This window comes from Embiotoca jacksoni, unplaced genomic scaffold (assembly GCF_022577435.1).
Source record: "Embiotoca jacksoni isolate LCO1_2020_lvr unplaced genomic scaffold, fEmbJac1.0.p SCAF_45, whole genome shotgun sequence".
Lineage (NCBI taxonomy): Eukaryota > Metazoa > Chordata > Actinopteri > Embiotocidae > Embiotoca > Embiotoca jacksoni.
In genome coordinates this window covers 473,825-491,398 of record NW_027185398.1, presented here as the reverse complement: position 1 = coordinate 491,398, position 17,574 = coordinate 473,825, and the positions used below count along the sequence as shown (strand labels likewise).

The window sequence follows — 17,574 nt, the reverse complement described above, 5'->3', positions numbered from 1 at the left end:
TCTCGTTCATAATCCCCCTCACAGCGTTTTGATCCAGCCTCTTAGTGTGTGATGGTTTTTACAGTGCGGAGGCTTCGCTGAACTGTAACGGCTACCATCTGCCCGTTATTGGTTATGATTCATGCCTGTCAAACTCACTGTTTCTCAAGTAGTAAATATGTGTAGGAACTCCCCTAGAGGCGCAGAGGAGTACTGCGGAGGAAGACAGGAGAGTCGCCGATCACATGTTGATAATCATTTCGTTTTTTTGACGAGGGAGGGATGATGGCGACGGTTGTTGAAGCACAAGATTTAGAGCTGCAACGATTGAGCCAATTGTAAAAAAAAAAACAAATCTGAATTGACCAACTCTAATTAAATATGTAATTTATTGATATTTACTTTTGGCAAAGGTATACCTATCCATTCTTTGTGTTTTTCTTAAGTATACTTACAGATATTTCTCAGCCTTCGCTTTGATATTCTAGATCTTTAAATGATGCTTGTGACCAGCAGATTTAAATAACTACAGAGGCAGAAATAACCTGCTTTTGTTCCTTTGAAATTATTGATATCCAGCTAATAAAAGTCATCCGAGGTCACAACCTTAACATCTGGACAACAGATGCTAAGATGTAGAAATAAAGATACTGCTTGCAATCCTATTATTACCCCACCATCTCCTTGGCAAATGTCAAATTGGAACAAAATTTTATATTTATATAATGTTATTTTTTTTTTAATATGTAACCCATTTGGCAAAATCAGGTCTTTCTTTGTCTTTTGCTTTTGTTTAGTAGCTAAAGTTTTAAGTAACTATGATATTTAAGAACTAAACCTTTTCTATTTACCAAAAAAAGAGATATCAATTTCTGCATCTCAAACTGGATCCAGATACTAACAGGAGTCAGAAAACATACCTACACGAGATATAAATGCACGTGTTACGATCTTAGATAGTCAGAGTGAGCAGAATACTGCGATACTCAAATCTCTCCTCCCGCGTGGAAGCATCTCATGACTAATCCTCGAATACAGGGGGAGGTAGATGACAACGATACAGCCCAGTTTCAAAGGAAGCAAAACACAAAACCCTGTGCAGAGCTGCACTTAGGATTTTTGGAAGGAAAAGCCAGCATGAGCGAGGGATGAGGACGGCCGGCCGGAGAGAAAAAGGCACGGATACGTTAAACGCAGTGCCGGTAAGATGTAATAATATAGCATCCAGTGTGCTACTGCATCGGCGAAAAGAGAATAGCTCCTCTAAAAAAACTAAAAAACAACCACAGTTTCCTGCTGTGCAGTGTTACAGCAACTTCAATTAGATTGATTTCCTCCGTCATTAAAATACATCACGAGTTAAATTCATTTCCCCGGTTTCACTCTGGAGTTTCTCCTGGTTGGCGACAGCGACCGCTTGGCCAGCGTTAAGGAGACCTTAAACCTCGGAGGAAGAAAAAGCCACACACATACACACAGAACCACACATGAAAAGCCCCTCTCAGGTTATGAATCACAGCTTGAATTAACACGGTTGTATTCCCGGCTCAGTCGGAGGAATGTTACAGGTCGTCCTGTGAGGCATTTGGACGGTGGGGGGGTGGTGGGTTTTTACTCATTCCCTTCTAAGATGACACAAAATAATCAGTATGTCTGTGTACATACCACGTAGATAAGTCATTACAAATTTTCACGGCTCAAAGCTACACTTTCAGGAAATTGTGAGTGCGGGGGTGGGTCTGTGTTTTTGTTTCTTTTTCCAAAGGCTTTAAAGAAAAAAAACAAAAAAAAAGGTGAACTAAACTCTTTAACATCTCCTTCGGTGTGCGGTGTTTTTTTTTGTTTGTGGTACACTTTCTTTTTTTTGGTCAAATCTAAGCCCCTCTCTGGATCTCCTGGCCGCCTGACAACACAAACACAGTCGTAAAGCGAGCGAGGACGGTTTATTTCTTTCTCGGCTGTGGAATGCTCCCCGAAGAGAGACAAAGAGGGCTCCGCTTACGGACTCCCCCAGTAAATGACATTTTGCGGCATCGTTTGGACGACTGGAGTCGCGCGACCGCAACAGATGAATGTGAAACTGAAGTGTATAATAGAATTGTAAGTATTATGAGAGGTTAGATACCGAGAACTATTTTTCAGCACTGAGAGAAGAAAGGCAGTCGTTCACTGGAAAATGAAAACAGCCTTTATTTAACCTTTCGTCCCCACCTTCAGCGTTGCGCCACGTGAAACGGTGGATAAATGGAGGATAAGTGAAATAAAATGACTTGTTTCACGATCTGAATTTAATTCAAATTTGATACGCCTTGAATTTGAAATATTTTATCCCAATTTAGGGCGAACCGGAGGGTTAGCACCTGAAATCTCTGCTGCCTCCTCCTCCAGCTGTAAAACTGTCGATGAATCAACGTTTGAATTTAAGAAAAGGTGTCACAGCTGTTTTTCTTGGATTTGATCTGAAATTGAATCCATTTGAATTTCAAATCTTTTTTTTTTTATCTCCATTCACGGTAGCTTAAGGGCTACAACTGGATAAATCCACGCTGAATGAAAGAAACGGCGTCACGACTCACTGGTTTCCCTCCATTTGATCCATTTTGGCCGACAACGTGTAAAAGTTTGTAGGAGTTTGCACGAGTTGAATTATTTTTTAAACCGTATTCAAGTTAGCGTAGGGCTGAAGGGAGGTTAGCCGACTCGGCCGGCCGAGGTCCGGTGCTAGTGCTTAACGGACGCTCATTTAAATGTAAAAACAATAAAGAAAGAAACTACAAAACTTTTTTAAAAAAAAAACAACAACTCCAACACGTTTTGACTTTGCTGCGTCGGAACTCAACCAAAGAGCTCAGTCGATTAAAACTCCTCTTAGTACTAAAAACGTGACGAAGCCCTTTCTGTCCTCTCTCTTTAGTTTTCAGTATTGATCATCTCTGCCATGATTCCTGTCTTAACAACAGCAAGGATGATATTTTTTAATTAGCCTCCACCCCCCTCCCCTCCCTTTCTTTGAATTGGCTTACGCAGACAAGCTGATTTATGTCTGTATTCATGTATGACTTGTCGTCTGCGAGGCTGCATGTTGAGCCTCCCTTTGGAGGAGCTGGAAGACCATAATCCCCCCGCTGAATACTGTAATTTACCACCGTGCAGTCTGACAGCCGGGCAAATTACAGGTCTACCGTGTCTGTTTCTGTAACACCTTTGGGTGCTGCACGGCAGTAACATGACTCTGAACATGGCCAGCCAACCCGGCTGGCCTCGACCCTCCCCGAGGCGATGCCCGTCGCTATGTGGCATGCCTCTCCCGCATTTTTCTATGAACTTATGATTATTATTTTTTTTTCCAAGGCTTTTCGAGGACAGACCAAGACATGTCGGTTTTTGATTTAATTGAAGGGTGTTTTAATTAAGTCTTAATTGAACTCTAGCTGGAATAAGTGCAGTGCAGAATTCCTGGGAAGTTTTTCGTCTGGTTTCGCTGCAGGGGGGAATCGTCCTCGAAGATAAAGGCGTTTTTTTTTTTTTTTTTTTAATACCGAGACGCTTCTTGACCCGCATGCCATGGATGACTTTGCAAGTACCTGATTCCACAACGAGCTGTCACCGGCTTTTTTTTTTCTCCTCGTGCTGACTCTGTAGTCTGAACATTTCCATGTGAAATCTATTCCAAAAGCGCTTCCAGACCTTCCTGGCGCTGCTCGTCGATAGCAGATGATGGCCTGTTTGATTTGATGGCTAAGAAAAACACGAGCGGGGCTGAGTGGGTTTTTCTCATGCAGGTGAATGGAAACATGTGGCGGCGGGGCTAAATGAGGTCGCGGGGAGGTCAGCCCGTGTAATGATGAACAAAAACACGGGCAGAAAATGTGGAAATTTGATCCGTTGGTGGGGCGAGGGAAACTCGCAGCGCTACAAGAGCTTAGAAGCCTAAAAACCTGTATCCTCAGAAAGAATTTGGTTATTTTGAAATATGGCCAAGTGAAAACATTTTTTAAAATAACATTTTGTTTGGAATTGAGTCCATGACAATAACAAAACCTATTTAGCTCATAAAAGGATCGAGACATGAATAGAGGGATTGTTTGGCGTACAAGTCTTTTTCTGACTACCGACATTGGTAAACGCGCAGTTTGACTGTAGTTCCTACTATTTATGAGCTTTTTTTGCTTCTGTTTGATGTGTGAATTCCAAACTTAACACTCCCGTTACCTCATATTCTCTTCTGCAATTCTTTTTCACTTGGATAAAGTTTCCAGTCATCTGTGCAGCTGGCGAGAAGCTCCCCGTGATATACGGTGACAGCTCTCCCGGAGCAGATATCCATTATGGGATACAGTGAGTGAAGGCATGCGCATGTGACCAGGTGCACTGCCTTTGACTCAGTCTCTTGTCACCATCTTTAATGAGCTTCTGTCATTCAAAAAGAAGAAGCGAAGCTCTTTGGTGGTTAGAAAAGAAAAAGGACTCCTTTCTGCCGTGATTTGCACAGTTGATCGTATGATTGACGTTTTATTCTCCACTCCAGGTGGGTTTGATAGCTTCATCAGACGGCACCCTTACAGCTGAGCCATGCTGTGTGTGTGTGTGTGTGTGTGTGTGTGTGTGTGTGTGTGTGTGTGTGTGTGTGTGTTTTATGTATTCCTGTTAAGCTCACCCCCACCCTCCACCACCACATCAGCTCTTTTTCAGTTGCCCTACAACTGGTTTGACTGGAAAACCCTTTTCCACATCCCCGTCTGAAAGTCAGCGTGAGGCGTGTTGGGGCAGGAGTGTTTTCATGCGCTCTGCCTTCGAGCGAACGCATAAATTAATTGTTATAGTGTAATCATTCCAGCGTCTCGCCTGGTGGTCGTTAAGTGAAAATATACAGTACGCGGTTAAAAAAATGATTTTCTTCTTTGCACGGTTAAAATGAGGAGCCCAGTTAGACTCTTCTCACTTCTTGACTTTGCCTTTTCGCCACACTTGTCCCAGATAAAGTAGAAAAGTGCGGTGTCTCTGTTTGAATATATAAAAAAAAAATGAGTGTGCATATAATCTAAGTGTTTTTTTGTTTTTTTAAAGATTCAATCGCAGCGTGCTCTTGAAAAGGGGGCTGTTGTTTGCAGACCATTGGAGCTAACTCTCATCCCACATACTTGTGTTTAGGAGGTTTGGCACTCTTGTGTTTTTTTGGAGTCGGGAACGCCGCAGCTGTCGAACAGACGTTTTTGTTGAGCGCGGGGTTTTTTTTTTTTTTTTTTTTACTGGAGAGCCTGAGGAGAGGGCAGCGAGGCTTTGGGTTTCTGTTTTCTTTATGGATCCAGTGACTTAAGATGGGTGTCTCACAAAAAGAAAAAAGAAAAAAAACGAACGTGCCGAATCCCTAAAAGCTGCCGTTCTTAAAAAAAAAATAAAAAAAATAAAAAAAAATCCCGGCCAATGAGCTCGGACCTTAAGTTTTCTCGACGCGCGAGCGCCGTCTCGTTTGTCATCTGTAAAAATTAATCTAGAAAGCAAACAGTCCCTCTTTTGTATGCGGGTCTCTGTCTCTGGTGGCTGGTATCCAGTTCTGTAACGAGCAGCAGCTGGCTCAGAGGCCTGTACTCGGGAGCTGCATCCCTCGCCCCGATGAATGTGTCATTTGTTGCTTGTTTAGCAGTCGCTTTTGTTCATGGGTCCAAACCATCATCATCATCATCATCACACACACACACACACACACACACACACACACACACATAAATACTCAGCTACAGTTTGTGTAGCCTACTTTTTTTTTTTTTAATGCTGCAAAAATCGAGGTCTTTTACGACTGCTTGATCTTTGGAAAAGAAAACGGTTCTTGGAAGGCGTCTGAACATTCGTAGCCGTCGAGAGTCCGTCGCATTCTTGCGTAGTGCTTAATAGTAGTTCCTGTTACACCGCAGTCATCAGAAGCAGATTGGATGACTTTCCCCTCTGCGGTTCTTTTCGCGCTTTATCGGCAGCGCGTATTGCCAATGACTTCACGGTTTGCTGCGAGTGGAAATTGTAGGCCATCTCCCAGCATGTACGGCAACACAAGGGGAAAAAAAAAAGTCTTGTTGTGAGTGAAGGCCCCTGATCGGTCTATTCTTTTATTTCTTAGAAATATACTGAAGAAAAAAAGCTTAAAAAAAAAATTTAAAAAAAATCTAAAAAAAAATCGAGACAAGTGCTTCATTTCTTGGTGGCAGCAGTAAAATTTCTCTCTCTCTCTCTCTCTCTCTCTCTCTCTCTCTCTCTTCGTCCTCTCCTCCAGCTTTCCCTTTTCACTGTATCTTCATAATTGGTGTGTCAGCGACCGTGGAATGTAGGAGAAACTGTTTATCATAAACTACAGCGCAGACGCATTTTTCTTCTGTTCCCCGGAGAAAAATATTCATGATCGAGTAGCATCTCCAGAATTGGGCTGTAATGCATACGCAATGTTTTTCTTAGTCCCACTGTGAATAGAAACAGAATCAACATCCAGACCAAATATTACATGTCACACTTTGCTGAAGTCACTGGCAGGGTGAAAAATTGTTCTTCTCTCTTTTTTTTTAAAAGGTCCCTCTAAAAACCCCTGAAGTCTTTTTTTGTTTTGTTTTCGGTTTCCCCTTTAGTGGCCTCTTTGCCCCTTCTCAGCTTGTGGGTTTCCTGTCCCAGCTGGAGCAAACCCAGATTGTCCAAAGAAGGATTAGGTCCTGAAGAAGTAGGAGGAGCGGCCACTGACGTCAGAGCATCGAAAAGTCACACGTCGGGCTGAGCTTCAGCGTATCTTTCAAATTAAACTGTAAATGCTAAATCTATTATAGAGTAGAGATAAATAAATAAATAAAAAATGCCAATAAAGGGGGAAGGAAGGGCGTACATCAGCTAGTTTCGCCTTCAAGCAACTGGAGAAAATGAAGAGCGGAAGAAAGCCTGAAATTTGATCTGTAATGCTTGAAGTTTAAAGCAGCGGAATAGGGAGCACACAGAGAACAGGAATTCACATTAGCATCAATGTGGTACCTTCAATCGCTGCTGTATCTTTTGATATAAAACTTAAGGTAACCCCAGAGTCATAATAACTTTTTACAGTTCTTCCAAGACGGCTGTGAAAGTGAGTAATCACTCAGGGTTTTGGAGAGAAGGTTGGAAATATTCCGAAAATCTTCACGGTCTCTACTCATGATTTTCACAATTTCCTAATGGCCAATAAATAAAAAGAAAATCAAATGGTCTATGCAACTATATCTTAAAATACGTTTTTCCTTTTGTTTACTGGCGCTTGGTAGTAACGCATTTCTACCGCCAGAGGGTGGCGGCAATGTGCCTAAAAGCTGTTTGCCAGCCGACCGTGAAATTAGATGCCGCAGTACAAAAACAAGTGGAAAAATGAAACGATGACTACGACCGTCAAAATGTTGAATGGAGCTACTTAAAAGAAACCAATGAAAACTCCTGCAGGTATAAAGCGAGCACGTCACAGCTATGCACAGTCATTGGAGAGTGAAGCACTGGAGCAGACGGACGATCCCACAAGTTAACAATCAGTGATTGGCTTCGTCACGGGACGAAGTCGGTTTGATGTTGGACGTGCAGAGCAAAACAACTCCTCTGATCTCAAAGATTGCAGCTAAAGACATGCTTCCCATCAGTTTGATGCCATTTGTTGAGTCTCAGTTCACTGCGTGGATGCCTCTCTCTCTTTATGTGTGTGTGTGTGTGTGTGTGTGTGTGGGAGGGGGGAACAGTTTTTGAATAGTGGTCAAATAGTTCTCAGTGAATGTTGAACAATTCAAATCAATGTCATTTTCTGCTGAGGGAAACAGGCTCTAAGGGAGTGTCGGAAAGTTCACAGCCACTGAAAACAATGAGACTGACATCGGGGTTAGGGTCATTGAGTTTCTGTATTCGCAAGGCAATTATATGGTATGATGTTAGAGAGTGGTACGAGAGCTTCACCAATTTAAACCGTGTCTTTGTCAAACATTAACTTAAATCAGTCGTGATAAATATAGATTTCTTTAATGAGAAGTTATTTGTTTAAAAAAAAAAAAAAATTCTCAGGGTTTCATTCTCACACTGTCGAACCGAAACTGGATATTTACAGAGATTACACGCAGACAAAGATGAAATGTTGAGACAACAACTGTGATTTGCTGCTTTGTGTTTTGTCTGACATGTTTCTGAAGCTGGTGGAGTTTGTCGAGAGTGTAAACAACATTTCAAGATTAGGAAACATCAGGGAGTCATCTGCTTTTCAGTAACATCAAAGACAGCAGTTACAGTGCAAAATCTTAAGCTCATCGCGACTGTAACAGCAGACATTGCACATCAGCAGTCTCTTATTCTAACTACGCAGTGAAATAACATTTGAGGTCACATGGATATAACTGTGCTGTTGCTCTGCATCACAAAATGAATGAAAGAATGTAGAAAATAAAAGCTACTGTTCGGAATGTAAAGGCACATTGCAACCTGATTTTCATACAACATAAGTAGATTGAAATCCTGTGTTGTGTTAGTTATTATAAAGTGATTTATTAGAATTATTCCAAAAGCAGTACTTTTCTTCTTCCCCGTGCATCAAAGTTTAAAAATTAAATCTAGTCGCTACCTGAGGCGCGACTGCTCTAATTGCATCTCGGCACCGACTTCATCTTGTTTTATCGCAGTTTGAAATATAACGAAGGCCTCCAGGACAAAGTAAAAGGAGATTATTGCTGTTGAGGAACTGTCGGTTTGCTTATCGTAAAAACAAACTCAGAAGCCAGGTGATAGAGGAAAACCACGGCTCCTTTCTGTTTGCCAGGATCTGTTGTGCAAACTGTCAGTACCTGTTCGGGGAACTCTTGTTTAAAGCTCATCAGGTTTGTTATCTCGCTTCCAGGTGTGTGCTTACCACTGGGCCTGTTGCAGACTAAGATTTCACAGCCCTTTTTTTCCCCCCTACCCACACAATAGCAGTCAGAGGAACAAAGCGCTGCCTCAGGCTCGGTGACAAGAGGCGGATTCATATTGTGTAGGGGAATGTTATATAATGAAAGCGGTCTCATTTCACTGTTCGGGATAAAAAAGTTCTGTTCGTACATTATTTTCAGCAAAGTGTTTTTAAGAGTTTTTTCCCAGCAGTACGTGAAATGATCAGTCAGTTACGAGATGCCCAAAACTTAAACCTTTAATTGAAATAACCTTTATGTTAAGTTATTCCAGTCGGGGTATATAAGTGCAGCGTTTTCCCACAGTAGGGAGGCTTGTTAGGTACTGAATAAAAATCAACAACTCCGAGAGAGCCTCCGGTGACATTTTTTTTCCTGTCCCAGTAACCCTCGAGAACCATGGGAACTGTAAATAAAAGTATGCAGAAATGCTCCCCTTTGCCCTCGGGCTGCCGGCTGCACAGACCATGAACAGATTGTTTTAACATGGAGGAAAGTTCACTTCATACCCATTAGCCAAGGCCATTACAGAGCCTTTTTTTTTTTTCCCCACCTCTCGGAGAGGAATTCCCATTAAAGATCCTTCATTAAGACCCACTGTGACAAGTTTTTTTTTTTTTTTTTTTTTTTCCAGTCGGATTTCTAAAGGTCTGCGTGGGGAGCGTGTAGCACGATAAGTGAGGCATTGGAGAAATGTTTTACAGGCCATTGATGTGTTACGGGGCATGGAAATGATGTCTCCCCTCGCTCTGCCCCATTTTGATTGCCCGGCCCCTTCAGCGGATCTGCTCCTGCTGATTATCAGCCTCCGCAGTCAATGAATGGGTTGAGTGACCAATGAAGCGGGCTTTAGTGTTGAAATAAATGATATTTTTTTCTCGGGGTTGCCATGATATGATTGTAGTTAGGAGGCTTTCTGCTATTTTTGAGTATTTTGATTTTTGGGTTTAGTGGTACATGGACAAACCAGCATTGACATATTTGTTTGTACTCTTATTTTTTTGCTTTTGTTTTCTGACACAGGCGCACTCTAAAGTATTACAGCTGAAATTGCCTCCGTATCAGACACAGTGTAGTGCACTAACTTGTTTTTGTTCTATTTTTTTATGGGCTGATAGCGAAACACCTGCTGATCTCGTCTGCTTCCAGCAGCCACAGAGGTTACGCTCTCAGTTCCTCTGAAAGGCTTTTCTCCTTAACAACATGGCTTTACTGTTAATTATCTTATGCCTTAGGAAATTAAAGGCTTGGCTTAAACTAATTATACAAAAGTACATGATCAGTGGATAAATATTAGGTATGATCTCAAGGTCGGACGTGGCCAACGAGGAGGAGAGTAACACAAAACCACCGTCTTTGTTACGTTTATCCCTTTGTATTAAGTTATTTCTCTTTATGTTGTCCATTTGTCACGAGACTCATCTGTCGTCCTTTTCTTTGATTTCAGGATTCCGCAAAATCAGCCTGGATGATCTGCGCAAGGCCTACATCGTCAAGGACGTGCAACAGTACATCCTTCACAGGCTGGACCAGGAGGAGGCCCTGAGGCAGCATCTGACCAAGGAGACGGCGGAGATGCTGAACCAGCTTCACATCAAAAGCAGCGGCTGTTTCCTCTACCTGGAGCGCGTGCTGGACGGCGTGGTGGAGAGCTTCATCATGCTTCGCGAGATCCGGGACATCCCCGGCACCCTCAACGGCCTCTACCTGTGGCTCTGCCAGAGACTATTTGTCAGAAAACAGTTTGCCAAAGTCCAACCGATTCTTAATGTAATCCTGGCAACTTGCAGGCCACTCACAATCAAGGAACTGTACCATGCAGTGTGGACCAAAAATATGACTCTGACTATGGAGGAGTTTCAGAAAAAGATGGACATTCTCTCCAAGTTGTTGGTCGATGGCCTTGGGAGTACGAAGATCCTTTTTCACTACAGTTTTGCAGAGTGGCTACTGGACGTTAAGCACTGTACCCAGAAGTACTTGTGCAACGCAGCGGAAGGACATCGGATGTTGGCGATGAGCTACACTTGCCGGGCGAAGCAGCTCAAACCGCTGGAAGTGCAGGAGTTTGCGCTGCACCTCGTCAATTCCAATCTGCAGATCGAGCCTTTTAATCTGGCTCTTTGGATGGTTTGGAACGGAACCCCCGCTAAAGACTCTCTGAGCACCTCCATACCGAGAGAACAGGAGGTTCTGCAGCTTCTGGTCAAAGCTGGCGCTCACGTTAACAACGAGGACGACCACGCTTCGTGTATTGTACAACAGGCCCTAGAACGAGAGGACTCTATACGGACATTACTAGACAACGGGGCGTCTGTGAACCAGTGCGACTCCAGCGGAAGAACTCTCCTGGGCAATGCCGCCTACAGTGGGAACCTCGACGTGGTGAACTTGCTCATATCGAGAGGGGCAAACATGGAGCTGGAAGACAACCACGGACAAACGGCACTTACTCTTGCTGCGAGGCAGGGCCACACCAAAGTGGTCAACTGCCTGATTGGCTGCGAGGCCAACATAAACCACACGGATCACGACGGATGGACTGCCCTCCGCTCGGCCGCTTGGGGCGGACATTCGGAGGTGGTGTCCGCGCTGCTTTACGCCGGCGCCAAAGTGGACTGTGCCGACGCGGACGGCAGGACGGCTCTGAGAGCTGCCGCCTGGGGAGGCCACGAGGACATCGTGTTGAACCTCCTTCAGCACGGGGCTGAAGTCAACAAGGCAGACAATGAAGGAAGAACGGCTCTCATCGCGGCAGCGTACATGGGGCACAGGGAGATTGTCGAGCACCTGCTGGACCACGGAGCCGAAGTTAATCATGAAGACGTGGACGGACGGACTGCCCTGTCGGTCGCCGCTCTCTGTGTTCCCGCTAGTAAAGGCCACGCGTCGGTCGTGAGCCTCTTGATCGACCGGGGAGCGGAGGTCGACCACTGTGACAAAGACTGCATGACTCCTCTCCTCGTGGCGGGCTATGAAGGACACGTGGACGTGGTCGATCTGCTTTTGGAAGGTGGAGCCGACGTGGATCACACGGACAACAACGGTCGCACGCCTCTTCTGGCTGCCGCGTCGATGGGCCACGCATCCGTTGTCAACACTTTGCTTTTCTGGGGGGCCGCCGTCGACAGCATCGACAGCGAGGGGAGGACTGTGCTGAGCATCGCCTCCGCTCAGGGTAACGTGGAGGTGGTCCGAACTCTGCTGGACAGAGGTCTGGACGAGAACCACAGGGACGACGCAGGCTGGACGCCGCTACACATGGCTTCGTTCGAGGGCCACCGGCAAGTGTGCGACGCCCTCATCGAACAAGGCGCTCGTTGCACGGAGGTAGATAACGATGGTAGAATACCGCTGATATTAGCTGCACAAGAGGGACATTACGACTGTGTGCAAATTCTTCTTGAAAACAAGTCATGCATTGACGAGAGGGGATACGACGGCAGGAATGCTCTCAGGGTAGCTGCACTAGAAGGTCACAGGGACATTGTTGAACTGCTGCTGAGCCACGGCGCCGACATAGATCACAAAGACGCAGACGGGCGCCCGACACTCTACATATTGGCCCTTGAAAACCAGCTGGCCATGACAGAGTATTTCCTTGAAAATGGAGCGAATGTGGAAGCCTGCGACACCGAGGGCAGAACGGCCCTCCACGTATCCTGCTGGCAAGGGCATGTCGAAATGGTGAGGCTGCTGATTAACTATCACGCTGACGTGAACGCCTGTGACAATGAGAAGCGATCCGCCCTCCAGTCTGCCGCGTGGCAAGGCCACACAAAAGTCGTGCAGTTTTTGATCGAGAACGGCACCCACGTGGATCATACGTGCAACCAGGGAGCGACAGGACTCGGCATAGCCGCCCAGGAGGGTCACATCGACGTCGTGCAAATACTTCTCGAAAACAGCGCCGACCCCAACCACGCCGACCAGTTCGGACGCACAGCGATGAGAGTGGCAGCAAAAGGCGGCCATTCGATGATCATAAAGCTTCTGGACAAATATGGAGCCACGACCCTAAATGGCTGCAACCCCTCCCCAGTACACACCATGGAAGAAAAAAAACCTTTGGCGGTGACTGGTAAAATGCAGTCCCTCACCATCAAGTCAAGCAGTTCTGGCAGCACCGGGGCGGGAGACGTGCAGTCGTCTGGACGCGGTCTACCCAACGGGCCCGTCCATGCTTTCAGCTCGCCGTCAGAGTCTCCCGATTCCACTGTAGATCGGCAGAAATCCTCCCTGTCCAATAACTCCCTCAAGAGTTCGAAGAATTCGTCCTTGAGAACCACGTCGTCTACAGCCACGGCGCAGACCGTGCCCATCGACAGCTTTCACGGGCTGACGTTCACAGAGCAGATTCAGCAGCACTCGTTGCCTCGCAGCCGGAGCAGACAGTCTATCGTGTCCCCTTCCTCTACGACGAAGTCCATCGGTCAGCAGCCGTCGTCTCCATCCAACGACTTCGACTGGTCTCAGCTGAAACCCGGTCTGAAGTCGACAAAGGGAACGAAGACCGGAAATGGGACGTCGAATAGCAAAGGAGCACTGGGAGACAAGAAGAAAACCAAGAACAGCGGATCCAACCAAGGTCAGGTTCTGGAGTACGAGATGACCCAGTTTGACAAGAGAATCGCCCTCAACAAATCAGTAGCTAACATCGCAGTGAAGGATCCTCACTGTAAGATCATGATCGGTGGTTCAATTCAGCAGGAAAGGGGGCAATGCCAAGATCAGTTCTTCCTCCAGCAGCAGAGCATCGCTGAGAAGAAGAGGAACGGTATCATGACCAACCCCAACTACCATCTGCAGGGTAATCAGGTTTTCTTGGGTAGGGTGTCGGTTCCTCGGACTGTGCAGAACAGGGGGCACCAGGATGTGCTAGAGAACTATCCCATAGGGGAAACAGAGCTAAGCCTTAAACAAGCCCTGAAACTGCAGATTGAAGGATCAGACCCCGGGTTTAACTACAAAAAGGAGACTCCATTATAGCTGGTAAGAGACACTTCAAAATAATCCTCCAGTGTGTACTCTTGCTGAAATGCATCAAGCGTATGTCTAGAAGTTGAAATCAAGGCCAACGTGACAGCACACGACACACACTTTCTGTCTTGCCTTTTTCCTTTGCAGTGACTAATACAGAGAGGCAACATGACTTGACACATAGTTGATTCTGGGTTTGTAGAACAACAGAACCATTACGAGTTGAGTTTAATCGGACCTGCATGAAGAATGCCTCAATCTGGATGAGCACCACCCAAAACTAAACATTAACCAAAATCATTGCTGTACTGTTTCAGATGTCTTGAATGCCATTCGTCATGCAGACGTTGGAGGAAATGTGCCAAAGCAACTGTTTTCATCTGCATTTAAAAAAAAAAAAAAAAAAATACTCAATTTTTGTGTTTTTTTTCCATCGGTGGGAGACCTCATAATAATACCTAGGGAAGATTGTTGATCGCTGCCTAAGGCTTACGTGAACTGATACTTCGATGTGCCTACATCTGTTACAGCCTTCTTCATGTTATTCATGCAACTATCATTTTAATTTAATGTAATGCTATTTAATAAACAGTGTATGCACTTTTAAAAAAAAAAAAAAAAGACAGACACGCATTCGTTCTATTCACTTTGTATCCCATCCATGTTTTATCAAAGTAACTGTTTGAGAGAAACATACCAATGCTTTTTTTTTTTTTTTTTTCATTATTATTATTATTTTATATTATGTTTGTTCTCTCTATCGTTTTTTTTGTTTTTTTTGCACACTGACAGCGATGTACCGCTCTGTACATTGTCACCAATCAGAGGACACAACAGTAACTGATGCCATGGTGTGAATTCAAGCGCATTGATAGTCTTTCTTTCTAGAGACCCCAAATAATCTGTGTTGACTTCCGATCAGTGTGCTAAACCTACGTTGTGTGTAATATGTTAATAGCTATGGCAGTTTACTTCACAGGTATATACGAGCGTATTTATTTTTGTTTTTGGAAAAAAGCCACTTTCGTTGCATTTTGTGTTGCATTTCATTCTACCATGGTGCTGTGTTCAGAAGTTGCCTGCAGTTAGTTATTTTTATTTTTGGACTCCCAATTTTGTTGGCTTTGTGCGTTTGTGTATTATTACAACTATCCAGAAAGAGGGAAGTTAATGCAAAAAAATGTTAAAAAAAACAAACAAAAAAAACAGTTCATTTTTGTCCCTATGGGATTTTTCAGTTGTCGTGTTGTGTGTTCTGTTTTTGTGTGCGCATTAAGAATATTTAAACCACCCATCGTGTAACATCAAGCAAAGGTTCGGTGCTAAAACGCAGCAATTTTCAAGCGAAAGCGGTGATTTAAAAAAAGAAAAAGAAAACACGCATATGTCCGCAGTGTTATAACCTTCTGCAGTGCAAGAAACAAAAATCCGAGCTTTGTTTCCTTAAGTGTCATGTGGTTCGTTTTCACTTATTCCTGCTGGATTTTTCATGGGGCACGAAAAAAAAAAAGAGGGGGGGTGGGGGGGTTCGGCCGTTGAAGACAACTCTGAGCTGTTGCTGCGATATTGTTTGAAAAGGCAGAGTTGTGAAAGCCAAAGTTGAAACGGCACACTCTGTCCCACCTCCTCCCGGCGAGAAGCCGAGTGTCGGTTCAACGGGACTTAAACCCCCGCTGGAGACGGAGCGGTTGGAGGAGGAGGAGGAGGAGGAGGAGAGGGAGGAGGAGGAGGAGGAGGTGCTCCGGCTGTGACACCGAGGGAACCGAAACATCTGTTTCTCATGAACGGCGCGGAGAGCTGCGTTAGCGTTTACAAGGCTGTGTCATATTTTGTGCAGGCTTTTTCATAATGTTAACAGTGAGCTATTTTTTGCCAAGAACCCTGAATCGGTGGGAGGCGGGGGAGGGGGGGGGGGAGTAGAAAGCTATCGCATGCACAAACACTTATGGAAAAAAAAAAAAAAAAAAAGCCCCAGTGAAAGCTCTCAAGCTCTTCAGTACTACAGTAGCTCCCAAGGTGTGCCGGTGACGGGTCGGCGGAAGGATTGCAGGCAGGATCGGGTCTAGAAAAAAAACATACTGTATAGTCTTATGAAGCAGTTCTCTTCGTTCGTCTTGACTGTGTTGCGTCTGTCATCTCTTTGGTTTGATTTGTCAGTGATTGGATTGTAAATAGCTTCCCATGTACATTCAACTTTCATTTAAAAAAAAAAAAAAAAAAAAAAAATTCCTGTATTATACGAAGTGGAATTTTTCTGATGTATATTAAAGTGCTTAATAAACATATTTGCTTTACTGCTGAAAAAGACATCTTATACATTTTTTTTTTCACTGAGGAGCGCGATAACTTCATATTGTAGTCGTCAAAGTTCCTTCTTATGATGGACATTTGAATTAATGTCTGTTAAATTATACTGAAGAGATATTTTCCTGGTCAAAGTGCCAGATCCTCCAGGCCGTCAGCTCGCGTTTGCAACAGGGACGTCTGCGTCCTTTCCGAAGACGGAGACCAAAAATGGCTATTAAAAGAAATATGTGTGATTGATGGGGCGGTGAAACTCCCAGAAACCGACAAAATCTGCACTAACACAGATTTCTTTTTGGTCCTCACAGATATCCATTTATATCTCAGTTTCTTCTTGTTTTCTTAAAAAAAAAAAAAAAAAAAAAAAAAAAAATCACTTCAGTGTTTTGGTTGTTTTTTTTAAAAACCGCAGCCTGTGCCGTTAATACCTACTTTGCTGTTGGTCATTTCATGCTGAGGGCCAAACCGGGACACTGCAGGCATCACAACACATGGATCAAACTGAAGTGGAGCAGACACGTGTGCCAAGTGCACCCCCCCCCCACACACACACACACACTCACACACACACACACACTCACACACACACACACACACACACACACACACACACACACACATACCCCTCTTCTTCCCTTTTCCAGTTCACTCAGTTCAACTTAGTTCGAGAGTGGGAAGCAAGAGCAAAAGATCAAACGTAGATATGGTTTCACGATCAAATGCTGCAGCAAAAGGCCTGTAATGATGAATTATGCTCGTTTCAATAAAAAAAATATATGCATTTTAATAAACTGCAAAAAAAAAAAAAAACGTTTAACCGAACAAGCAGCATTTTAGCTTTCGGATCAAAGAGTAAAGTCTGGACGAAGTTGTTTTCTGAGACTAATTTGGTCTAATTACTGTCGCCCAATATTCAGGGGAATAGATGCACAATCGAGCAGTAAAACATTTGGACCTGCTTTTTGAGTCTTTTTCTGTCTGTGCGGAGAGAGAGAGAGAGAGAGAGAGAGAGAGAGAGAGGAGGGTGTTAATGAGGAAACCATCTGGCGCTGATGTCACGTAGCTCGGACAGCGAACCGTCTGCCAGCGGCCACATCTGCTTCTTCTCCACCCATGTCCTTGTTTTGGATACCGCGCTACCAGTTATTCGCAAACACGGCGACAGTCGCGGCCAGCTTGTTCCTGAAGTTTTTTTTTATTTTTATTTTTTTTTAACCCGATTGGCTGAGAGCCACGAGCGTGCTCGCCGGCTTTCATTCCAGAAACACACTTAAAGCAAAAATATGTCTGTGATTAGGGCTAAGGCAGCCAGAAACTACCGAGCGATCAGCTGATTCGTTGTTTCGGATGCACTGAAAACCGGCCCATTTTTTTTTTCAGCTCGTCAAATAAAAAA

At 44.4% G+C, this 17,574-nt stretch overlaps 1 protein-coding gene across 2 annotated transcripts in view; it reads left to right on the top strand.

Moving 5' to 3' along the window:
- ankrd50 (ankyrin repeat domain 50) overlaps nucleotides 1–16,179 on the top strand; it is a 38,296-nt gene extending 22,117 nt beyond the window's left edge. Inside the window, exons 4-5 of one of the 2 annotated variants that reach the window (XM_069169500.1) lie at nucleotides 10,342–13,886; nucleotides 14,192–16,179. In XM_069169500.1, coding sequence (XP_069025601.1) covers nucleotides 10,342–13,883 — 3,542 coding nt within the window. In that variant the 3' untranslated portion in view covers nucleotides 13,884–13,886; nucleotides 14,192–16,179. Of the gene's footprint in view, nucleotides 1–10,341 lie in introns of both variants that reach the window. The other variant, XM_069169499.1, reaches the window with a different exon arrangement.
- The last annotated feature ends 1,395 nt before the right edge of the window (nucleotides 16,180–17,574 follow it).